The sequence below is a fragment of the Anser cygnoides genome, chromosome 2 (genome assembly GCF_040182565.1).
Source record: "Anser cygnoides isolate HZ-2024a breed goose chromosome 2, Taihu_goose_T2T_genome, whole genome shotgun sequence".
NCBI lineage: Eukaryota > Metazoa > Chordata > Aves > Anseriformes > Anatidae > Anser > Anser cygnoides.
The window spans coordinates 10,389,803-10,416,708 of record NC_089874.1 but is presented as its reverse complement, the minus strand read 5'-3'; the positions used below and the strand labels follow the sequence as shown (position 1 = coordinate 10,416,708).

At 37.0% G+C, this 26,906-nt stretch overlaps 1 protein-coding gene across 3 annotated transcripts in view; it reads left to right on the top strand.

Moving 5' to 3' along the window:
• PTPRN2 (protein tyrosine phosphatase receptor type N2) overlaps window positions 1-26,906 on the top strand; it is a 646,903-nt gene that overhangs the window by 220,149 nt on the left and 399,848 nt on the right. For all 3 annotated transcript variants that reach the window (XM_066991452.1, XM_066991450.1, XM_066991449.1), the window contains exons 4-6: window positions 4,856-4,973; window positions 10,193-10,355; window positions 22,965-23,439. In XM_066991452.1, the coding sequence (XP_066847553.1) occupies window positions 4,856-4,973; window positions 10,193-10,355; window positions 22,965-23,439 (756 nt within the window). The remainder of the gene's footprint in view (window positions 1-4,855; window positions 4,974-10,192; window positions 10,356-22,964; window positions 23,440-26,906) is intronic.

The window sequence follows — 26,906 nt, the reverse complement described above, 5'->3', positions numbered from 1 at the left end:
AGGTAGCTCAGAGAAAAACCTATTTTATCATATGCTGCACAAGGACAAAATGGATAATAAAACCAAAAAGTGGAAAAAATTAATGTCACAATTGAAAAATAATAATATGTTCTGGCTTCAAGTATGAATACTTCTGAGGTTTTTTGGCCTTTTTATATGGGGATTTTCCTGACAAAGAAGGATCAGGTTTGAGTATATAGGTTTCTGCCAATATATAATAATCTCCTGTCACTTTGAATGGACTTGATATGTAAAAATCATTTTGTTGCCAAAATATTGATGCAGAACTAATCATTTTGGATTTGAAGTGGTACGAGAGCTGGAAGAGCCTCATCATGTTAGGCTGTCAGGCACAGGTCTCATTAAAAGTGCTCCCAGATCCCTGTGCAGCCTGAGCATCCTTACGCAGGTTGGCTGCTTGGGAGTACAAGCAGGAAGATTTGCACGGCCAAATCCTCAGGTGCTGAGAGCTGTTAGTGCTGCAAAGGAGTTAAACCAAATTCTGATGTACACCAGAATGCTTTTGCTAAGTTAAAAAACTGTCATTCTCTTGCCTAGGCATTGGAAGGAATGAAGATTTTTTGTATCAGTAATTTTGTTTGTATCAATAACTCTGAGTTAGATTAAGTTAAGAGGGAGAAGTAGCAGATGAGTGGTTTTCAACAGTTGCTAATTAATTTGCAGGCACTAAAGATGTGGTCAGGTACATAAGGAGAGGCATCAAGTTGCTCTAAGATGAAAAACAGACTCAAAACCACAGGAAAGGATGCCGTTATGTAGAAAAATTCAACAGCCAAGAAAAGTAAAGACATGTTTGAATATTGATTATTTTTAGATATTTCTCTGTAATTGATATAGTGGCAAAGCCAGTGAAGCAAGGTAAAAATGAAATTATATGATACACGTGAAAAAAACTTTGACTTTACTTTTGGAGGCAGAAGCTACTATTATCTTTGCCAATGTGAATTTGTGAAAACTGTTTTCTTCACTATTTAACACTGCTTGCTTTCGATTTGATTTCAATTAATAAAATGATTATTAGACTCTCCGTTGACAAAGTGTTGAACATAATGGGGACCTAGACAATACTAATTTCATTATTATTTTTATACTTTTGGTAATTATAGTCATTGTGCAGTGGAAAGAAAAGATCCAGGAAGATCCCTGATGATAATATGGAAAGAGACCAGATCATATCTGGAGTTATTCCATTGGCTTTGATGTGCAGGTTGGGATTTATAAAAGTATTCATGTCTTGTATTTGCTGCCTGTACATGATCACAAATTTTTCACATACATTAAGGTTACAGAATTTCAATTTAGCAACCAAGAAAATAATTCGACTTTGGGCTCTGTCACCAAGAAGGGTTACTACTTGTGGGTAAGGTTTCTATCTATAGCTTTTTTTTTTTCATGGGGACTCACAACCATCAGTGCTGTTGAGCTGAGAGCAATTTTGTACCTGCGTCATTTCAGTGGCCACCAGCCTCCTTCTCTTGCTCACGTCTCGGCATTGTCCGCTTGTGAGAACTCACCGGTAGGACGTGCAGGTGGGTAGCGATGCGGGGGTTCATAAGGCTGGGTGTCCCCCCATACCACTTCCCGTTAGTGACATGGAAGTAATGTGTGTACAAGAGCACCACTGTGATCCTGCTCAGCCAGTGGAGGCAAATTGTTATAATTGGGTGGTGAGCCGGGAGCTGGTGCTAGGTGTGATGCCGATGACAAAGGGGACAGGAAATCACTGTACGGCGTCATGTGCTTCTTCCCAACCTTAATTTTGATTGCAGCTGTCAGCGTGGTATTAGAATTCTTGAATGTGCTATTCTATTGAGCTCAGTGTGTGGGAGAGATGTTTTTTTGTAACTGAAACAATGCTGGAAAGTGATTGGCAGAAGGTTGGCTTTAGAAACATTGCAGTTCTGGAGATAGTTGCATAAGGAGCAGCAGTGCTCACCAATTGCAGAGGGGAGATTTCCTTGAACTAGATGATTTTGCATGCATTTTTCATCCATGTGTTGTTCTAAATCTTATCTGAGTTACAAGTGCTGGGAGATACAGTTGAGAAGGCACAATCCCTTAATTCTAGTTTCTTAAACTCTATAATAAATACTGTTTTTCTTTCCTCTGTTTGCTCTCTTTTAATGCCACAGTTATGTTCTTTTTCAGCTTTAAGTACTGTTTGCTTGTACTGGTTGGAAATGCATTTTGAGAAAATGTTAAAATTGTGCATCAGGAGAAAGAAAGTACACCCAAGTTAACAAAAGACACAGTTATGACTAGTGAGAATTGGGATTGCAATGCTTTGCTGTTCTTTTTTACCAAAAACATTATTTCATGGAGACATAAAGACCTACCTAACTATTGACGCCTCTGTCTGCTCCTGAATATATTGCTCAGGACTGAGAGAGATTAATTTCTTGTCTTTATGCAGATACTGCAGATGAACTCTTTCATGCTTTAATTTCAACAAAACTCTTGAGAGTGGCTCTGTGTGTTTTTCTTCAAACTTTTCAGTAATTACTGAATAATCTTTAGCATTTAATAGGGCTAGTATTGGCTTAGAGTTGCAAAGTGAAACTGTAGTGAATTCGGAAACAAAGAATAGTAGTTTTATAGCTATTCTAATTATATATGGAAGTTCTAATTATATATAAGAATTTCAGGTAAAGTACATATATATGTACTTTACCTGAACTTCTTTGTTGCACTTCTAAATCTGAATGTTATCACATTTCTTCTCCAGGATGAATTTTTAACATTAGTAGAAATGTGTAATGCTAGGCAACAGAGAAGTGAAGTGAAACATACATACATATAAATATATATATATAAACCTCCATGTAAAAATAATTTTAATAACACTACGCCAAAATAATCATAGGTGCGTGGTGACTCATTTTTGTGTATTCACATAAGAACTTGTTCTGAGCAGGCTTAGATTGAGATTTGTGAACTGATTTGAATCCATCTACTTACATGGCACATTTGAAAAGGTGAGATTTGCATTTGAAAAGGATGAATCAGATCTAAAAATATCTTGGAGATTCTTCCCCCTCCCAAGGGTCCGGAATCATCTACTGTAGCCATTAACATCTGACATGATTTCAGGTGAAGTGTTTCCTCAATAAACTTGAGTAATATTTTTATTTAAGAAAACAATAAAAAGGAACAAAAAGCAGGTGTCAAAGAACATTTCTGTTTGTTAAATCCCATGCATACTTACATTGGTTCTATCTTGTGTATTATTATTTTCATTACTGGAAAACAATGAAGTTTGTGTTGCAGTACATTTAAATCTTTCCAAAATCGGGACTTTTTTTTTTCCCCTAAAACTTGTCTAAATCCCAGACAACTGCACAGTCTGAATACTTCTTTGGCCTGTTTAATGTTACACTCAACTTCATAGAATCATAGAATCATTAAGGTTGGAAAAGACCTTCACCGAGGCTGAAAATTTGATAAATTCTGAAGTTATTTTTACTTCTGCATGCTCACAACTTTCTCCTTTGGCAGAATGGACAAATTTCCTATTTAAGCTTCTTTTTTTAAATCCAGGCTTAAGTAAACAGAGAACGAACACCACCTTAATACCCTGGAAAAATCTGGAGAATATAACCCTTTTTTTTAATAGCCTGCTGGATAAAGCACTCATCCAAGAAGTGAAATGGCCAAGTTCTCGATTCTACTGAGACTGATGATGCTTTAGCTGCATCCTAAGAGAGTGCCTATACCAACACTTCTGTTGTTGACTGTGAATGGTGCTGAAGTTTATAGCATGTGCATGAAATAGTGACTGAGCCAGAAATTCCCCTTCTGAGGCTGGTTCTAACAACCAGATGCATCCCTTCCCATCTGCAGCTAGAGAGGATTTTTCTTTAGGCAGTTTCTTACAGGAAGATATTAGCAGGATCACCAAATCTGGAACTTTTATTAATATTCATTCAGGGTTTTTGTGGTGGTTTATTGCACGTGGCATAAAAGCATAAATTCTCTGCAATTATGTGATATTTAGTTATTAGATAATTACAGAGAATTGCATGGGCAAGTTCTATGAACTAAAGAGTTACTGCAACATCTAAAATCTACAAATCAGATAACAATTATGTTTGGAGTTATATCATTATTATAAGTATAATTACCATGAGATTGGCAGTGCATGTAATTAATAAGTAATCACTGGAATTTGCCTTCATAGTTGCACTTCCCCCTTGTTGTAAAGTTCTTTGTCACAACATTTAAGTATAAAGATAACATAAATTGACCCCCACATGGTTTAGATTAAAACACAAAGTACTTATTTCCTCTGCAATACCAGCTCCTTAATAGTGTAAAAGTGTAGTTTTATGGAGAGAGAGAAGAGAAGGGGCAATGTGGTGTAAATGGGGGAGAAGCGATGGAATCACCTGTGGGAAGCAACTATTAAATGAGTCCAGCATCCAGTTTTAAATCACTCTGTCTTTTAATAGCTAACTAGTGAGATAACTCTTCTCCATAGCTATTTCCAAAAAAATATATATATTTTTTAATTATTATTTTTTATTATATATATATATATATATATAAAAGTTTATTCGTAACTAGCTAAAATTCTGTTAGGAATCAGGTCTCTTTCAAAATCTCATCATGTCATCTATTGTTTTCCTTGCATTTTAGGAAAATTTTGATTAATAAAATTTCTTACAGGAGAGAGGAACCTGTAGTTCACTGTTGGATTCACATTGAATAAAACTTTTTGTTTGGTTGTTTTTTTATATTGTTAATATAGGACATACTATTGCCAAACTTTAAAGTTACTAAGCAGTGTTTTGCTTCTTCGTTTATTTGTTTGTTTCTCTTTTTCATTATTTATCAGGTTTTACCTGGAAAGATGATTATACACAGCATGTTATTGGTCAGGAACTGTCAAACATTCACAAAATCCACAACAGACACCCTGATATATTTGTGTCTGAAGCATCTGACACAGGAAGGTAAGTCTTCAATGGTGTTTCTGCTTGGTAGGTTTTGGGGAGCTTTTTCAAATGATGAGAAACGGATTGGTTCTGAAGCTGAATTAAATGCATCACTAAAACACTGTGTAGGTGACAAAAGGAAACCAGTTGTACAACAGCACTGGAAACATGGTTAGGAAAACAGCAGATAGAATGAATTAAAACCCCCAGTCCTGTTCTTATGATTATCTTATGATTATTAAAATCTTATGATTATTAAAAATGAGATTCTGGGCAACCATTAATATCTTCAAACTCTTATTCTTCCAATACACAGTTGTAACTGAAGGAAGATCCTTGCAGGATCTTATGGCAGAAAAGATTGGGACATTTCTGCCTGTACTTTACATTGTAGAAGCCATTTTTCTCGTGGCTTGATAGATACCAAGGGGCAGTTTAGCAGTTATTGAGGACAAGAAGACACAGCATCTGTAATTGTATAGAACAATATGGATGTTTTGCCTGTAAAGTCATCTTCCTACACAGACACATGTATAAATTTACTCTTTTACCTGTTATATTATGCCCCTACAGTCTTTAAGTGCAACCCAATCACACAGCCACCCAGAAGGAAATTTTAAAATGCATACAATTTTAGGAAATGTTAAAAATGGGGAATTTGGCTTTCTCCTACATGGTTTTATGAAAAACAATCTCAAAATCAGTGAAATTCATAGCAACTTCTTTTTGCTAGAAAACTTTCTTCATAGTGGAACAAAGCTCAAGATTCTAGCCTCAATGGCAATACATTGGTTGTTGGATCTTCGTATACTGAAAAGAAGATGAAAACATTTCTATGCTAGAATACTCTTTTTATGGAAAAAAAAAAAAAAGCTCTGTAATTGAAAATGCCCAGCAGCTTCATCTGTGTTTACGTCAGTTTGTTTTGATTTAGTTTGTAGAATTTGACCCTGTATTTTGCATATATGCTGATTCTTTTAATGTAAAGGAAACAAAAGCATATCTTAAAGTTACAGTGCCATATACTTCAGGAGAGCAGTAAGGTATAAGTGTAACTTCTGAAAGAGACAGTAATCCATAATTTATCACAAAGCAGATAACAACACATGGTAGAATCCACAAATCTGTTCTCACTGCATAGAGGCACTAAATGCCATTATCGCGTGGATTACTCTCTATACATGGTATCAGAAATGATTTTGAATATCTTGGGGATTATTATTATTTTTTTATAATGGCTGTACCTATAACTTTTATTCATGAGACTAAGATAAAATAGGCCAGATTTCCACAAGCACAACAAAAAAATAAAATGTATAAGAAGATACAAAAAATAATTTAGGTTTGATACTGAGAACAGATGATCACTTTTAGGAGTTCCTGTTGAGATCAGGTTTGAACTGTTTTGCATTTTTAACTAGTACTATACTTTTAAAAAAACACATTTTGTGTATTGGCACTTTAGGAACATCAGACTTTCAAATGTGTTCCACTTATAGCTGTTCCCATTGTCGATAGATTTTCTGAAGTTACCAAGCTGTGCCTCTGAAAGCATTATCTTATGTGCCAACAGTTTAAAACATTAATTGATTTTTCTGGTTGTCCATTTGCAATGTATTCTGTAGGTCAGGGAACAGTAGGAACTTTTTTCGTGGCTTCTTATAGATTCTAATAAAAAGTGCTGTATGCTCAGTGTGCTCAATACACTTGCTAAAGTATTATCAGGCAATAATTAAATAATTAAAAAAGCAACTTAGTGTAGGTATCTCATTATCAAAGAAACATTATGGCAGGGAGACCTTTTATTAAGGATAAAGTGTGTAATAAGACAATATGAAGTCATATTAATGAGTCATTAATCCCCACAGAGTTAGTGAGAGCAAGAAAATAGACTCAGACACTTGAAAGGTAAATTGACTTAGGCTAAATTAGTGCGTATGAAATCTGATGGAACAGAAGACATGGATTTCATCTTAAAAAAAAAAAAAAAAGAAAGAACGAAACTGGGAGCTTGATTTCAAGATGAAAGTTCTTTCTTTGGTGGCTAACTGGAGTGTACGTGGTATTTCCTGGGCCCTTATTAAATTTCAAAAAAAAAAACCATTCTTGAAAGAGGATCCAAGATAAAGGGAAAAAAATCCATTCTGCACACAGGGAATAAATGTCAGTTGTGTTCATTGGTGCAATTAGGCAAAACCACAAACGTTTCCAGCAAGCTTCAATGTATAAAGTGGGGTATAGCATTATTTCTATAATAAAACCATCATTAAGTCAGTAATAAGATTCTCACAGTATTTAAAAGGGAGAAACTCTTTATTCTAAAAAGTGTGGTATCTATTAATAGAGAACATTCTAGAAAAGCATTATATCTGAGGTGCAGAGATTCAGATATTTCCATGTAAAAGCTTCCAACGCGCTGTTTTTGGTAGCATAGTACAATTATTTCTATGGATAAATAAGTATGTACGTTATTGTCTTTATACACTGTAGTTCTTTGTATGCAAAGTCCTTTTTTCTGTATAAAATAAAACTGAAAATGCTTCCAAATAAGTGCACAACAAGAATTCAGATGACAGTCATTTCTTGTACTCACCAGGTGCTTTTACATAGTCCTCTTTCATCCATTTTCCACTATCACTTTGTCAAATTTAAAGGAAATATTTTAATTCAGTTACAATAATAGCTCATTTAATGCATTTTACTTTCCGTGTTAACAAGGTGAACAACAGTGATATATTGGTGAACTACAAAGATTTTAACAAATCTGTCAGAGCTATTTGAAGGATTTTATTAAAGTTGTCATCAATTAAATGTACGCTTTGTCAGTATTTTACATTTTAATTGTTATTTTTTCAGTTTATAGGATAAAATATTATATCTAATATGGAATTTAAACAAAATTTTGAGAGAAATTACTATCTCTGTAAGAAAAAATGAGAAATCATAGACCTCAGATTTTGCTTCTACCACCAGTGCAAGCGATTATACACTGTAAATAATGGCTTGAAAAGCTAACCTAAATACTATCTTTTATCTGTGCATTCAGTTCCCATTAGCTCCAGTGGAAATCCTCAGGGCAGAATTTGGTCTGGTATTTCTGTTTTTCCTTTCTTTTCAAAGTTAGTGAAGAAAGGCAAAGATAGATGTTGGAATTAGTTGATAAATGAAAGTTGAGTGCTTGAAACTGGGATGCCTTCTGTGATGAGAGCCTCTTTGGATTAGTTCATCTCTATTGAAGCAGAAAGCATACTGCCCGTCTCTTTCTAAAAGTGCAGAACAGTTTTAGCCTGGCTTTAAGTTGAAAAGGAGGTGGATAACGTTACGTGCACATCCACCCTCCACAGAAGGGCAGAATTTAGAACTCTGGAATAAGAGAATAATATGAACAGCATGAGAAGGAAGCAAAGTTGTCAAGTTCTCTATAGTGTTCTGTGCAGCTAACTTTATTTTCTTAGAGTTTGTGTGCCCGTTGGGTAGCTGGTGGTTCTCCTGGAATTGCACATGATTGCTTTGGAGGCCCTCAGCATGGGAATGTAAGAAGAGCAGTCTGGGCTGTCCTTCCTTGCATTAAACTTAGGTATATTCTGGGCAGAGAAAGTGAGGCAGTAGTGTGTGATTGTTCACAGGCATTGGTTAAGTCCCATTTGTGTCAGTTGTTCTGTATGTGAGGAAAGAAGTCTGGACTGAGGAGATGGAAGGGTGTGGTGAAGCTTTCACAGCTTCCCTTCCCTGTGGGCTGCAAAGGCCGGGCCATGGCTCTACCCTGAGGTAGGCTGAGTTCTTAGCTTTCCCCTCCTGAGGAGACCAAGCTGCGCCAGCCAGGGCGGCAGGCCTGATCCAGGCCTCCTGCCCCACTGCCTTAGCTCCACGATGCATTTGTTTCCACATCCGAAGCCGTCAAGTTCCCTGCTAAAGCAGAAAAATGAAATTTTCCCCACTCACAAGCTGCCTCTTGGTGGGGGTGGATGCTTTTTTTCTGGTTCTTCAAAGTGAGCAACCCTGTGAGCACTATTGGTTGCGGTGCCACCACAGCAAATTAGATTATTAATTACATTTATCGCTATTAAATTAATCAGGACACGCATTTGATACAGCTGTGAACATTGAAGGAAGTCTGCTACTTTGTGCATAAAGTAATATAATTAAACCCAAGATTTGGAAAATAAGATAAAGGTACTCTCTCGAGCTGTGCTCCCAAATGAGCACCATGACATGAGCTAGCGGAATAAAAGTTTGCTTACAGTAGTGTGGAGGTGTTGAAAGTGAAATGATCCCTTCTCTTCCCGAGCTGGAAAGCTCCTCCACCTGGAATTGTTCTTCACTGAAGTGTGTGGGCACATAGATAGGAAATGGTGGCACCAAAAAGGTGACCCTTTTCTGCAACCCTCCATATGATGTGACACTCACAGGTAACGAAACAGACTGGGGACACTCCCTCTGCTGTCTTGCATGAGGAATGAAATAGCTGCTGGTGTTGACATTTGAATTATCATCATCATTGACATGTTGTTGAGATAGATGAGGAGAGATGGTAATAATTCAGATTCATTGCACACAACGTTCTGAATCCCATATAAAAGCTTCTACGCTGCTGTTGGTTAATCACCTTTTTAGCTTTTCTTTGCAAATGTCACTTAGACCTGTTTAAAATAGTCAAGAAACATTGCTATTTTGCGATTCCCAAGCACTTGAGAAGATCAGAAGAGATACTTTTCCCATCTCATTATTCCCTCATTAAGCTTTTTGCTGGAGCTGACTTGCTCAGTTATTTCACCATGTTCAGGAGTCTTACCATATTCTGTAAATTGCTGTGGGGCCCAAATGGTGTTGATTTTCATCATCATCCAGCAATTTTTTGAAGTCTCGGAGCCATCTTATATCTTTTCTGGGGTGTAATTTAATCATGCATAGTTTCTTTTTACAAATGTTTTCTTCTGAATATGACTTGGCCTCAAAGTAGGCATTTTATTTGATTTATTGTTGGATCATTAACTTTGATTCATGAAATAAATTGTTAACAGTGAATTATTTTTTTACGCTGTTTCTGCTGAAACATTGAATTTTCTGTACTTTTGTGGTTGTTAAGCTTTTGAATGCCTTTTTTTGTTTTGTTTTGTTAAGAACTGCCGAATAGAAGTAACTTCAGTGTTTTGCAGTGTAAAACAGTACCTTTTATGTCATGCACATTGTATGTTGTGCGGGCTGGTAATGTTCCTTCCTTTGCTTTTGCTGTACAGGATTTTGGAACAGAATGCAGATAATGAAAGAAATTCTGATCTGGAAAATGATGTGAACTTGGCCAAGTCACTTCAGCAATATCTTAAATATCTAAATATTCTCTCCCAGTCTGCAGCTACAAATTTATATCCAAGGAAGAAGAACGACAAAGCTTCTGTCAAGGTTGTATTTTTAATATAGTTCTTACTTTCTGTGATTTCTGGCTTTCTTTTCATGTGAACTTTCCTTATTTTTCAATTTTCCCTTCTGTCCCGACACCAGACATTGTTTCTTATTGCCTCCTCCAACTGATTATCATAACTGCACTAACCAAGTTCTCCTCAAATGAGTTGAGTCAGCTTCAACACTGTAAACCACAGATCTCTTCTAATCTGGAACATTTTACCTAAATTAGGGACTGATTCTATGTTAGGAAAGAGGGAGAGTGGGATAAAAGCTGTAGCATCTTCACTGGCTGATCTGAACCCCCCTGTTACAGCACCTGTAATGCTCCTCTCCAAAGAGCTGACAGAACTACTCTGTGAATTCTTGGTGTTTATGGTGCTTAGAGTACAAATAATAAAAATATTTGAACAGATTTTGACAATAGATCTGATGAGTTTTGCCTCAAAAATTCCTACTTATTGATCATGAAGGAAGCTTATCATGACCAATTAAGGTGTGGATTGTATACATAATAGATAAAGCTAGGAAGATAAATCACACCTAGTAAATCTTGGTATTGGCCATGTTTAAAAAAAAAAAAAAGAAAAAAAATAGAATGCCTATTTGAGAACTAAAACGATGCTTTCCTTTCCTAGAGAAAATCTATCTGGATCCAAATAGAGCTTGATAAATTTGTAAAATGATTAGATGATGTGGATGCATGACAGGCCCTCGTAGTCCTACATCTTTTGCTCAAAAAAGTATGTTTGTTCAAAATAAGCATTGATTTAAAGAAATAAGCTGCTGTTATAGGGATTCTTTCAAAAAATTGGTATGTGCTGTTTGTATGAATACAGTTTAAATGCAACAACCTTATCTAAAAATGCACTTCAGATTTAGGAAAAAAAAAAAGAAAAAACAGGTGAAGAAAATATGTCCAAGCCAAACTGCTAGCTTTTTTTCCAAGAACTAACTCAGAAACATAGAACTTCTGCAGTGTTTCTGCATCAGCAACTCCCAACAGCAGTGTAAGTTGTATCAACGATTTAATCATGGCACATCTGAAGCGTTGTTCTGTCGAGAAGCTGCAAGTTTCCAGTTTCACTGGTTGGGATGTATAACTAAGCTACGATTCATAGCGTATGTCAATGGGTACTCAGCTGGGGCAGAAGAAACCTGCAGGCAGCGGCAAGGCAGCTTTGGGGATGGATGGCTGACCACCTTCGTGGTGCTTTGCCTCAGCTCTTTACTCGTGGGCACTGACTGCAGTGAGGATGCCCTGCTTCGAATCGCTGGCTTTAAGAGAAGAGAAAACTTGCCCAAGAAGTATTTCAGTGGGTCTGGTGCTGTCATGCAAGTTCATAAATAATCCATATGGCTGAGACCTTCTGTGGGGAAGCCTGCTGTGATAACACCACCCACCAACCTTATCGAGTGTTGCCATGGAGATGGGTACTCTGAAGCCTGGGGGAGTGGGATAAAGACGAGGAAATCTGGAAATGAAGCACGTATAGAAGCAAACTGTACGCTTCTATTTACTAAGGAGCATTCTAAAGCAGCAGACATTGAGCCAGACATGTTACCTATAATTTAAATTTAAAAAAAGAAGAGAGAGAGAGACAAAGAGGGAGAGGAAAAATATCTTAAAAATCAGCAATAAATCATGAATTTTACATGATCCTGGAGATGTTTTCTTGTCCTTTGCAAATCAAATGTGACTGCTGTTCTTTAAAAAGAAACAAGAGGGACACTGTGTTTGTACCTTAATTCATTGGGTCATTAATGGAATAAGTTTAAACAAAATAGAAGACACAATGTGTGCTACTCCAGGAAGCAGAAAAAAAATGTAAAATTTAATGGCTAGAAAAGAGTATGAAGGAAAGTAACTGCAGGAGCTGTATTTGATATGGTCATAACACTTGAAGTTGTAAATGACTATCTTAAGCACGTTCAACAAAATCTTGATGTCTTGTTTTGTAGTTCACAGATGAACCTATGTTACACAGTTGTAGCAAGTTCTTATCTTTTTTAGCTTTCTTGCATTACTCTAATTAAAAACAAGGATAAGACAGAGGTACTTTACCCTACTTAGAATCGCAGCTTTTGGGCTGTTGCACTTCTTACAAAATCATTTTCTTTCAAGTATATATTTACCTCTGTTACTTCAGCCTTGCTGTCGGGGAACAGGAGATGTAACGCTGCTCTGGTTGCTTTGATACCTTACCTTCTGTGAAGTATAGCTGAATCTTGCAGAAATTGAGTGCTTCTAGGCAGACTCCCTGAGTGGGTTCTGTTTTGTTCTGAAACTGTCATCAGAAGACTCTGGACAAGAGTAAAAGAAAGGAAGAGAAAAGACTAAGAGGGTTTAAAATCATCCAAAAGTTTTATTTAGTACCTTAACTTACATATTTTTAATCAGTCTTTATAAACTTTTGGTCTTTAGTTTTCCTACTGTGTTCCACATGCGTATTACCAGAATTAAAGTACAGAATTCACCATTTCCAAGCAGAGTACCCATACAGTTATGTACAAAGCTGTAAAATGAGCCAGAGCAAAACTTAAAACAGGAAACTCTCTTCATATTCCTGTTGTTCAAACAGCTGTCAGATAGAGGTTTGATACAACAGTGACAGAAATAACACTGTCAAGCTTAAATCATGTGGTGGAACAAAACCTGTAAGTTTGCCATTTATAGCAAGAGCTCCTTTGAGTGGATTTGGAAGCACTAACTTAGAATGTTTTTTCTCAGTATTTAGACAGTATCTACTGCAGGCTGTAATCTAGCCAGCTGATAATAACTCTGCCAGTGGATAAATAACAGTAAATTGGAAGATTTGGTGAGTTTGTTTCCTGAGGATTAGAGTTGTAAAGAACATTTCACTCCAGTTCAGCTGGAAAGAGTTGTTCAGAAAATGAGCACTTGGTGGCATTTGTTACTTAAGCATTAGCTAGTGGGAATTTGGGTTGTTGTTGTTTCTTTTTTTCTCTCCTTTTTTTTTTTTTTTTTTTTTCCCACTCCACTTAATGAAGGTTTTACCATTCACAAAACGCTGCATTATCAATCTTTGTGATTCCTTTCTGCTGAACCTGGACTTGGTATGAAAAATAGCATATAGCCAGGCACATGCACAGCATGAGAAAGCTTGGCTTCTCTTACCTACTGAGGCAAGGAATGCAAAGGCTTCAGGTGTGTGAATTCTCCTGCTCATCTCCCCTCCAGTTAGAGCAGACCTCTCTTCCATGGAAAACAAACAAATAAGCAAAATACACACAGACATACATACAGGCACAGACACATACAGACAAAACTGAAAAAAACAGTCCACGTTTATACATTTCTACTGAAACTGAGAAACAGTTTTGCTGGGCTGTAAGGGATAGCACATAGCTGATATCTCTAAAGCCATCCAGCTGTAAAACCAGAGCTCACTTGGGCTGCTGCTGCTGCTGGTAGCCCTGCTGCTGGGCTCTGCGTGAGCAGAACATAGCAGGGGGTATGCGTGAAGCCTGGAGGAGAACTTAAGTAAAGGAGCTGGAAAAGGGAAAAAAAGGGAAAAAAAAAGTAGCCATGTCCACAGTGGACATTACAACAAAGCCGAAAGAGAGGCAACAAAAATGATCAGGATGGAAACAAATGCTGCTGTTGCCTACTTTTCAGCAAGCATTAGCCCAGGCAGTAGGCAGTGATCTCATATTATATATATTTTTTGAAAGTCCAAATGCCTGCAGTTGAATAATTGCATGTGATTTCAATTATGTTGCTTTCATCTGATTACGAATAATTTTTTAGTCATCATAGAAAGAGAAAAGATTTGAAATGTGATCCAAGTGTATTTAAAGGTCTCAAAACCAGAAAGAGAATAAAAATAACTCAGCTGGACTGGCTTCTTTTTTGTTGTTGTTTTTTGTTTGTTTGTTTGTTTTTCCCTTTTTTTCCTCGATCTACAGTTTGTACATATTCTCATGCTTTCTGATAGCCTGGCTTTTTAATTTTTTAATGCCTCAGGCTGATACAAGTGCACTGCTCTGGTGCTGTAGCACTGCACAGGCTCATTTCAGATGCAGCAGCCACGTCCACCACCTAAGGACTGTAGGACTAAGAAGGTTGTCTGCTACACTTCCCCTAATGCTGCATTTCTTGTTGCAGGGGTCTCTGTTTAATGGTTTAGGTTTTTAAGGATAGAAAAAACAAGTCACTGCTCTTGTTCCTTCAGTCTGACTTGGCCTCTGAGGCTTTCAGATGAGGGTCCCACCTGCAGTTAGGGTCTTCCTCAGGCTGGTGTGCTGCTTAGGCCCCAGGACGTAGTGTGGAGAGAAAATTGATTAACTTGGAGTCTTTGGGGAGTTTCATTCATTTTCTGGAGTTTCCTCTTTCTTTGTTTTTTAATTACATGCATTTATTTTCAAGGCATACTTTGTGTATAAATATTGTGTTTGCAGAAATTTCCGAGTCTCAGGTATTCTTCTAAGTTTTAAAGGACTGTTTGGAAAAAACAATCTTTATTTTCATCAAAGAAGGTCTTTGAAGAATCATGAAGGGCAAAATGAGAGGATAAAGAGACTGGTTAGTGGCAGTGAGCTATGGCTGGTTGTTAGATCAGCAGTTCAATGGTGCTGAAAGGAGAAAAGGCGCAAGTAAATACTCGAGGCAGTCAGCTTGCTGGAATCTTGAAGCTTATGAAGGTTAGGCAGGGCATTTGGTAAATCTTATATTTTGGTCCTTGGCACAAGGGGAAACTTTTGACTCTCCCCTTTCACATTCAGGGAAGCGTACTCATAGCTTTGCTGGGTTGAAAATCGATTGGAGCTTTGTAATTGATCTCCTGAAAGAACTAAGATGTGTAATAATTATTAAAAAGGATTATTATTTGTTTTAGAAAATCAGAGTGCACAAATGCTGCGAGATATACTCTGAACTTATCTGCAAACAGTGATTATGCTGATTAACTAGTCAGAAATTATGCAGTCATTGCTTATTTTAATCTGGAGCAGTAATTCAGAAAAGCAGGACCCTTATTTGTCTAACACTGATTAAAATACAGTGCTGAATGAAGATTGTCAGAAATTGATTTGATGGCTGACTGCTGAAAAGCAAAAAACCTTTCTGCAGTGTATACATTTAAATTCTGCTTGTATAAATGGTAAAATTAATATTTCATATACGTTGGATTCTGCAAGAAAAATGTAATTCACCCTGTGCATAAACAGTTTAGTAAAAATATCAGTAATAATTGATAGAGTACCTCCCTGAAGCTGCAGAATTGCCTGTCTATTGGCATATCTACACAACAGCCATTAGAGTAATATTTGAATGTCTCAAAACATTGATGTATTTATTTACTTAATGCCCTTACAAAGTAGGGAAGAACTAATATTCCTATTTCACACACAGATTAGATAGCTTTTCTGAGGTCATGCAGGAATATTTTGGTAGAGCGTAGCCTTAAAGTTAAGCCTCAAATCCCAGATGAGTACTTCATCTGTTGGATCATTTTCCTCTCCATGGCTCTTTTCAGTTAAATAGAAACATTAAGGTCCTCTAACAAACAAACAAAAAAACAAAACCCTAAAAGAACTGGAGAAGAATTCATTTAACCAAATACTAATGTTTGTGTAAGTGCAAGTCAGCCTAACTTCATTTTATGATCAGTGTATAGAAAAAGGAATTTCCAAGTTATGTATAACTTTGAATATATATATATAAAATACACTATAATTATCTTGTATATTATAAATATACAAATATATAAATATATAAAATAAAACGTGGTAAATTCCACATCTACATGCATCTGTCAAGGATTTCATTTTTTTTTTTTTTTTTCTGGAAGGACTGGTACCTGTACTTTCAAGGGTCTAACAGAATCATGGCTACAAAGCCTGGTAAAATTATATGAAAGCTGTTTGTGTCATAAATACAGACTTTAGAGATCTAATGTGACAAGTGACTTATTTTTTGAGCTTAATAATTTGGCAAGAGAAGATTCTAGTGCCAGTACCATGCCCTTTGAGTCACAGAGTTAACACCTGGCTTTACCTACAGTCTGTGGGTTTGTGTACAATGGGGTGACAGAATGTCCATGAAACACATAGAAATCCTAATCCCTTATCACACAGCTGTCTTATAAAGATTAATAGTTTGTTCAATGATTTGAAGGTGCAAGTGCAATAGAAATGGTATTATAAATGGTGTGTGTCAGGTCTGGGGGCTTATTTATAAAGCCAATTCATTACTTTCTAGTAACTAATGGGTGAAGCATTGATTGATAATTTTAAAATCTCAAATACTGACTGGACAATAAGATTTCCTTCTTTTTCAGACCCCTCCCCACCCTTTCAAAAACAACTTTTTATTTTGCCAAATGCCATGTGTTTAAAGTTTTTGCTTCTGTAATTTCTCCTGCAAGTCTGCTATTTGTTTTGCAAATATTACTTGGTGTACTTCAGTACACTGTGCTCAATAAATGGAAGATGGTGGAGCAAAGAAATTTTAAAGTGTATTCCATATTTATTTTTAGATCACAGTCATCAAATGGGAGAGTAGAGTCCACAAATATTTAAACCTTTTTTTATTTAACGTCTGTGTCAGTGTGTTTGTATATATATTTCAGGACAATGCAACAACCAATTTATGTTTTTTATGAGGCAGTTTTTATGAAGCAGTTGTCTAGAAAATGTTCGGTTGCTTGCAGTGGGGTTGTTATAGATATGGATCCTGCAGATCTCTATTCACTTGCATTTCTTTGGATAAAGGTAGTCTCTAGACTCATATGTTGAAGTTATAAATATGTTGAATTGGTGCTAACGTGCTCAACGTTTGGCAGATGAAGATCTTCATGTTTCTATGTAAATCATCTTTAGATAATGAGTTAGCTCAATATATCAGCATATGCCTAGAGAAAATGTGTTTAAACATCTTTCGCTGAAACCTTAAGTAACAGACTTATTGACATATGAGCAAACTGTTCTCATAGAAGGGAGGCTGATAAACCCTGGTATATCTATAGGCACTGATCACCATGCTGCACAATTTCTACCATCTAGGGGCTGTTTGTCACTTTATTGGTTCCTGTTCTAATGTTAGGGAGCTCATGAATCTGGTAGCCTGCCTCTGAGGTTGGCACTCAAACCACCATGGCACACGGGCACACAGAATAGACAGCTCCTCACCCAGGAGAATAGTTAGAAGTTGAGTTTGTTGAGACGATAGGACAGACTGTCGTGGCATGGACGTGTGGGGCATGGTCAGACAAGTGCACCAGCCAGTATGCTTCCATGCTACTGGTCTGCCACTCCTTCCACAATTAAGGTAGTGCGTTAGAAACTTCATTGTATCCAATAGGATGCAGATTTGTCAGAAACAGAGACAACAACCAGCAGTTACTTATGAAGACTAAAGCCAACAAGTTCCTCAGCATCACAAGAAATGACAACTAATGATAAGAATTATTCATGCAGGGGAGTCTGCTGGAGAAAGCTGAAGGGTAGGCGTGCAGCTAAGAACATCCCAAAGGAGACCAAGAATGGCTGGGAACATTTGTGACTTAAAAGTGAATTTTTTAAATAGTTACTTATACATGAAAGAACACAATGTAGTTATCCTATCTTTCCTCTTTTATTTTGGAGGTTGTTTTGTTTAAAAATGGTAGAATACACTGCTCACAATCAAATCTCTGTCAACTGAAATTGCTGCAATGTAGATTATTGAACGCTGTACAGTCAGGCCCCAGACAATTCTGTTACATTGCGGTTTCACAACCAGAATTAGGAAGCAAAGTCATCACTTGTTTTGACCAAAGGAGATTCTGAGAAGCCCTTTTGCTTGATCAGGCTTTTGACACTGCAAACTACAGGATGTTAATTAACAATCTTTGCCATCTTTACTTCTCTGACGTAGTCCTTAAATAGTTTCAATGCTGTTGTAATTCTCAGGGAGAAAATACGAGATAGCTACAGAAAATTATTAATGAAATAATAGGTCATATGAGATGGCTGTAATGGCCCCTGTTGCCTTAAGCTTGTGAATCTGTCAGAAGACCATGGGCCTGGTACTGGACCATCACTGCAGGAGGCACTGGTTGTTTGGCCTCTTTACTGGTATCCAGGTTATGTATCAATCTTCCTAGTTCTTTTTATTTCTCCCCCTCCCCCAGTGATTTCTTGCATGATATAATATCAATCTCTACTGTATGCAAAAAGGCCATTATCAGTTGGTAGAGAAAGCTTTTGTTCCACTATTTCTCAGAAAATTGATTTTTTTTCGTCGGGCTTACCTGTTATTTTCAGACAAATGTAACAACGAATTTGGTGCAGAGTGTGTAACATCATGTCTACAGCGCACAGAGGCTTGTAAAGCAGAGATTTCCCCTTCAGCTAGCTTGAAGCCTGCTAAGGTATCCTCCTGACAGTGCAGCACTGCCTGGGAACAGTGAAGAATTAAAGCTTTGTTAGTGTGGGGCTGTGCACGACTGCTGCTTTAGCAGTGATGCTATAAGGACATGGCTGTACTGCTTACCCAGCTCCGTCCCAAGGACTTTTGCACTGTGATCCACTCCACAACACTGATACAGCCCTCATATTTTGTTGTTGGCTGAACTTCTCTCAAGGCAATGGTAAATGGAGGTGTATGAACTCACAGCGCACACTTTGGTCTAGCAATCGGCTGGTTCTGCTGTGTTGTTGGTGAAATTGGGGTTCACATGAGTACGTGCAAGTTCCCATGTAGCAGGTTGAAATGAGGCAAGTGTGTGCGGTTTGCAAAGTACCTAGACTGCTTCCGACAGAAAAAGCTAAACTCCTTTCCCTCCACACAATGAGTTAAAGTATGAGATCATTTTATTTTTGGTAGCCCTTGGAAACTTTTATTTTAGCTCACAGTTGATGAGGGAAGGCCTGGTGCTAGTGTTTCTTGTGTTTTCTAATTTTAGGAAGCGTAATGTCACTATCTCACATAGACACAGTAAATAAAATCATGTAGGTGGAGTCACAGTCCAACAAATTTGGGTGGCAGCAAACATGAATTAATAACTGAAACAACAAACAACAAACAAACAACAACAACAACAAACAGAAAACAAAGAGAAAAGGCTAAATGAAATTGAGGGAGGGACATATTTTCCTTCTGCATTGCTAAATAATTTTTGTTAGCCTATTTCCCTATAACATTGAGCAAATGTATTCTCAAGAAATGAACTATTTTGTCATAAATTTAATTCCATTCCTTCTGCTCTTGGGCCAGACATTCAAATCTGTCTGCTCCTTGGTGGATAAATTGCATAAATATTTATCTATGCCTTGCGATGTATGTATCTCATCCTTCCCCTGTTTACTTTTTATTTTTTTTGTAAAACAAAAGTATAGTTTGTAGACTTCCAGAATGCATTTGCAAGGTGTAATTTAATGTGCCCTTCTGTGAACTTTCATACAGAAAATGTCAGTTACCTACATACCTAAACTATAGAAGACATTGCCCTAACAATTCTATGTTCAGAAGGGTTAGTGTGGGGTTTCTTTGATAATGTGTGAATTATTGAGATAACTTATTTGAAACGTGGTGAACGAGAGGAAAGTCTTTTGCAGATGGAGAAATATTTTTTTTAAATGAGTGTTTTAGCAATTCAGAGTAATTTTTAAATATGTTATATCAATGACATGAGATAATTGAACAGTACCTTATCTGTTTAAAAATTTGTTCCTCATAATAATAGGGAATTATATACTAACCTTACTCAGTATAAACCAGTTTTATACTTAGTAGAGTATTTTTAGTAGTTCTGCAATCTCATAGTTCTACAATCTTGTAGTCTAGGGCTGCAGTTATCCGTTGCTGCATTTTTATATGTATCTTGCACATTTCTGTTGGCACGTACATTTTTGGTGCTGTTTTCTTTGAGATGGCAAGGAGCAAGGAAGGTGTTTGTTTTTTTTTTGTCATCCAAGTTGAGGATTGCCATACAGCTGTGAGAGACCCTTAATTAAGTCAGTCTAAGCTACATCGGATGGGCTGGTAACTGAGTGCACTGTGAAGACAGCTGAGCTGTCGATGCTAGGCTTTAATTAGAACTTCTAATATTTCATCCTTTGCTGCCCGAAGTGTGACCTGTCAAGCTGCCGAGAGGCTGCCCCTTCCTGACAGAGGTGCAGCTCTGAGCCCAGGACTGGCTCTTACTTATATGCAATTTGTATACAATCACTCGGTGTTGCATTTTCTTTCTAGATGCGCTTGTCTGCAAGAGCAGAAAATCATAGATCTGTTACTGTTAAAGGGTATTTAGACTTGTTAAATAGCTCATCAAAAGCCAGCCCAAATCACCTGACCCTAATCTTTCAAAAGTGGTTGAGAGTGTCTAGCAGTTATGCCCTCCCTAGGATTTGGTTTATTGTTAAATCTATAGATGCAAAAGAGGAGGCTGTATGTCAGAGAGATCCAAATTAGCGTATAATTACACGAGATGGATCAAACTGATTTAATGTCTTTCCCTGGCTGAATGAGGAGTATCCTCTCCCTCTGTCATGTTTCTCTCTTTCCCTGTTCTCCCTGCCCTTGTCCCCAAAAGGTCCTCCAAAAGAGGGCAAGGCAGGGAGCATGGAGGTAGGGAAGGGAGATGCAGTGCACATGTCTGCAGAGTGCTTGGTGTGTCTGGGTCTGCTTTGCATTGTCCTCTGCACTTCCTCCTGGGCGGTGTCATTAAGAGTTAATTACCCCATGCAAAGACCCGTGGACACTGAGAGAGAAATACAGTTGACCAGTAGTTTTTCACGTCCACGATTTGCCATTAAGTATGTAGATAGCGTTCAACTTGTATTCTGACAACTGGCTCCCCCCTTGGTGTTGAGCAGAGCCATGCGTTGCCTGCAGCTGGGGCACTGAACCAGAGCCACAGTGCTGCTGTTTGATACAGGTCCCGGGGGACATCAAAATATTTCACACATGAGGCTGCTTGATCTCTAATGCTATATTCTTTGACACTGTCTTACTCTAGTCCAATTTCTTGGCATTAACAAAACACGCTATGCCACGTTAAAGCAGAAGTCAAAAGCCTTGTGTTGGTGGATCACAGGCCAAAGAAGCCAAATGCCTTTTTTTTTCCTTTCTTTTTTTTTTTTTTTGGTAATAAAAGTTGCATGAGACATAAATCTACAAATTATGATACGGAATCGTGGATTGAACCTCTTCAGTCACTTCTCAGGGGGAGGATAACCCTTGAGGGTGTTATAAAATCAACTGTCTGTTATCAGAAGAAATGCATTGTTCAGATGGAGAGAAAAATTACTGTCCATAAATAAAGAACTAGATAAAATATAAAAGTTTCTATTCATTTCTGGAATAGCTTCATGACCTTATATATTTTGCCTTTAAAAACTCTAATAGGAAATATATAAATGATGACTTTTCTATCTGAATTCTACTAATTTCTCTCATCTGGGGTGTGCAGTTTCTGCATTTCTGTGGATGTATTTTGCAGCTGTCTGTCCCAAACCATTCTGCTGTCAGTGCAGAGATCTGCTATAACTCACAGCACTGAGAGTTGAAATGATTACTATCTGAAGCTTCTCAAGTTGTAGTGTAGTTTGTATGACCATTTATACAAAAACAACAACAAAAACACGACAGAGATGGTAAAACTGGTTTGTTAAAAAGATAAAATCCTGCCTCCAGGTTGCGATCATTAAAAAAAAAATGATTTTAGGATTAAATTATAGTATATGTAGTACTAATTATTATCATTATTATTATTATTTTTTTAAGGTTTAAAGTAGTTAAGGGGCATTTAGAGTTAGTCCTCAAAACTAAATTTCTTCAACAAAAAGTGGTCCACGAAAACAATAGATGTTTAGATGCAATTTTGGATTTCCTGTTGGTGCATCTTTGAAAATCTGAAACCGAGAATAGAAAACTTTAGTGCCAGCCCACTCTTACCACTTTTTTTTTTTTTTTTTTTCAGCATGTATTCAAGTTAAAATGTGGCTGTAGGATAATTGAACCATCTTACAAATTTTTGTTTAATTTGCTGAGTTGTTTTACTTAAATAAAATCAAGGAGTTCAAAATCTATTTAATGGCTGCTTTTACGTTTCTTTATACTTTCAATGGACATCCTGATTACAAATTTAATTTAGTGAAAAACTGAACAATTTCATTTAAAATAGAACAAAGTATCTTTTATATACAACATTTTTTTTACATTTTCTCAGTGTTCTTTAAAACAAGTCATTTTCATTTTTGCTTGCTAGTTTTTGGCAAGTAATCTAAAAAAAAAGTTATTCTCAGAAGTCTAGTGAAATACAAAGGAAAATTGCTTTTACCGAATTGTCTTTGTCCAACAGAATACAAAAAGTGGATACATAGTTAACATCAAGTTTGAATATTATCTTTCTCTCTCTAATCTCTTTCTCTTACTTTTTAATAATCTAATAAATTGTTTTGCAAAGTTTTTACCAAAGTGATAATGCCTCTTTGCAAACCTAACGGTTTAAGAGTTGCAATCTATGTACACATTACAGATTCTAATTCTTGTTTTCCTAATTGGTAAAACACAAAGTGTTATGCCTGTGATTCCTGCATAACAATAACAGTTACGAAGCAATACTGACCCAGGCCTTTCTTTCTACCTTCTACTCTCTCCAGAGCTACATCTATAATGATCCTATTAGGTACTACATGATGCAAAAACCCAAAGAAAGAGAACCTCCTTTGGCCCACACATCAACATCCCATCAACAGTACGCTGAAAATCCCCGTGGGAGGACCTTCAACCAGCCTCAGCCAGACAAGTTCTCATCAGAGCCAGAATTGGGGCTTGACCAAAAAACTCTGATGGCTGCGCTGCATACGTACATCACTCAGAACTTGTCAGCACAAAGCAACGATAAAAGCTCTCACAGCAGGACTAAAGGGTCTCACATTTATGCTGATAGATTCTACTCTTCTCCAGTCAGCCCTTTTGATGGAACTTTTGCCAAAGGAAAAGCAGAAGATTTCAAAATGAAGAAACCGTTCCAGACAAAGCCTGCGTCTGGAGTGCTGGGGCCAACCTCTGAGAAGCTGAATCATAAATCTGCTTCCCAGGACGAACCAAAGGACCCTCTGAGTGTAGTGGATGGTAAAGTTGATATTTATCTATTTTAACTTACCTGACGTTTCCCTCATGTTCACTGAACATTTTTGAAATATATATATATAGTTATTCAGATACATCTCTTACTATTGACATATTTATATCTTTCTACCATAATACTGAGAATACTAATGTTCACCATCCTAACTACTCTTTTCCTGCAAACATCTACCCACATTCTTCAACCCACCTTCCATATGCATGCAGAAATACATGGCACTTGGTAAGCTGTAGCATTTATGTAACTCGTTATATTTTCAAAGCATTTTACAAACAACACATAATTATGGGTATATCTTTGCTGTCACATCTGTTCTTATGCATGCATCCCACACTATATAAAGGTAATATAGAAATGCCTAGTTTTGTTCAATTTCTCTGTGTCTAACTAGAAATTCAAGGACCATGGGTAAAATTCAAAGTTAGACACAGAAATTAACACTGACATAAATTTTGGCACAGAACATATAAAGGGGAGGAATCTCTCAGTTATGTGGCTGCGTGGAAAAGCAGTAATCCAAACAGGTGCATTTATAGCTAGATTTGGCTGGACATCTATAATGACCAACCCATTTGCTGAATTTGCATCTTTTTTATTTTTTATTTTTTGCTAACGCTACTTAACTATGACAACATCCTGATTGCTTTTGTATGTGATAGTTTGACAGATATTTAAATGAACATGGAGTGTAACATCTCATAGGATGCTGTGAAGCATTTTAAGTGCTGCTTTGTAATGCAAGGTGGATTTTCATGTCATGGCCGGGGATCAAGAAGAGTTTAGAAAAAAGCTCTCATTCACTTTATTGTTTCTCTAAACTAACCTAACTATTGATGTTATTCCAGTGGTCCAAAATGCCTGAAAAAATGAAAGAATTGATTCTCAGCCATTGCCAAGAAGTTACATCTGTTACACTGTAGTTAACACTATTCCAGTAAATTTAGTGATATATAAGAGGGTTTTTTTTTGAGTCCCCTCTGTAGTTAATATCATCCATAAAGTTTAAGATTCTTTGATTTGTGGGTGTGGTTTTTTTGGTCATTTTTCTTTTATCTTTTCTCTTCTTTCTTTTCTCTTCATTCCTTTCTCTTCTGCCTTGTCTTCCCCTTCCCCTTCCCCTTTCCATGTTTTTTTTTTTTTTTGTTTTTATTTTTATTTATTTTTATTTTTTAAATCAACAAAACCAAAACCAGAACACACAAAAACATCAAAGTTGCAGCAGAGGAAAGATAATGCTTGCAATCTAAAGGATGCTCAGAAGTGAAAGCATTCTTGGTATGGTGCCCAGAGATAATAGGTTTCAAAGAACGAACTATAATGTAAAATCAAATCCAGGTGGCACTGTAAGTCTCTTGCACAGGTTAGACAATTTTGTTGCTAGACTCAAAACAAACTAGGCACATGCTGGTTTCATTATCCTCCAGCTGTTCCACTTCACCTTTCCTGGTAGGAGCCAACTGGGAAAAAAATGCTTAACACTTAGAGGGAATAACATGTTTCACAATTCATTGGGTTGTGCTGCTTTGACTTCACATACATAATGTGCCCTGTAGGAACTTCTTCCGTTGCATTAGCTTTTAAATGTTGCATAGATATAAAATTATGATCATTTGAGTAGGAAATAATTTGGATTCCTTTGTATTTTTGAGCCACTTAATAGTCTCTTAAGGAAGTAGTGAGGACAGATAACGTTGTCTTCATGGTCTGAAGTGCTGTCTGTTGGAATGATGATGGTTTGGATTCAAATTTGCCAGGCTGACTTTAAGATCACTTTCTGCTTTTAGTCTTTCTCCAGTCTCTCTGGTGCTTCAGGATCTTTGTATATTTGTCAGTTGTTTCTCTCTTGCATTATCTAAACCACAGAACTGTTCAAAAACTGGAAAGTATGCAGGGCAGTCACATGAGCTCAGTTCTCTGCTGCATCTAATACAGGATTAGACAAAGTAAATTAACTGGCAGAACAATCCAGAAGGTACTGAGCAGATTAGCACTGAGAATCATGGTGAAACAGTGGCAGGTAAATTAGCTAACAAGGCACCCTGAGGGAGGAATACAAGAGAAGGAAATGTGGAGCTATTTTTTATCAGATTTGGAAACTATTACCTCTAGGAGTAGTGTGATATGTGTGGGTGCTGCCTTTGTAGTCACAGTGCAATAGGGGAATCATTAATCTGCTTTCTGCACCAGCAGTATTTAGAATTTGGCTCAGTTTTAAGTGATTTGTTCTAGTCTACTCATTTTCAGTGCATTAAATATTACAGAATATCTCTCTCTCCATCGCTTTGTTAAGGTCACAAAATTAGTAATTCAGATGTTTTATGGAGCACGAATATTTGTGTATGTTCTCTGTCTTGCAGATCTGTCTTGTCTGGGTGATTCCCAACTGCTGAGGACAGCTGATATGTGGCGTTATGATTGGTTAGAAAAGGACAGTCCACCATGTGGGACTGCTCATCCTGAGGAGGAAGGGATGCATTACGATTTCAGCAAAGTTACTGCTGCCACGCCACTTGTTGTTGAGCAAACTGGCTTTGGCAGTTGCATCAGTGGCGTATGGACCATAAGTGCTCTACAATAAAAAGCTGTTTTCCCTTGCTAAGCTGCTATTGTTACTTACCAGAGGGAATTCAACTGGTGAAACTGATATTAAAAATTATATCATTATGATATATGTGCTTTTAAGGTCATCACAGTTCCATAGTAACTACGAAACACAGTGTGCCTCCTTCAATTCAGAAGCTGGAGCTAAAGCAGAAATCTGTATTGCAGTATAAGTCCTGTGAAACATGGCTGAGCATTGCTGACTCTTTTTCAAAGTGGTTTGAGGGAGAGTATAAAGGCTGTACACAGGCATACGTGTATTCAAGTACATGTGCTCTTTAACTGCTGTCCCATTGCAGTATCACACTGCTTTTTGACCTTTCTACAACAATATTTTCTGATTTTACGAAATTCATAATAATTCTTTTAAATTATCCAAAGGTGTTTTTAAATAGATGCATTTATATTTATTTGTGTATCAGCCTTGTCCAATCATTTACAAATGATCTGCAAGAATAAACAAATGCCATAATAAGAATGGAAATGCCCATATTTAGCATGGACATATATTATCAGCATATCCATAACTTCATGAAGTTAGCAAGACTCTTTATGTAGACCTCCATTTCATCAGGCTGGTATAGGCATTGTGGTGACTCTTTATCCTATATACTGAACACACGATGCTACTCCCTCATATTTAGTACCTTTGGTTACTGCCTTCCTCCTTGGCATTTTTTTGTCCAACTTGTAGTTGTTCAGCATGTGATGCCTAAGTTTTACTCACACCAGCAAAAATTCGCATTTAAGAGTTGTTCTTTTGACGAGCTGTGACCAGGTAGCATTGACCAGAGCAGGAACAGCAGCATCAGAGGAGCAGGAGGCTCATCTGTAACAGGTCTGTTTAATG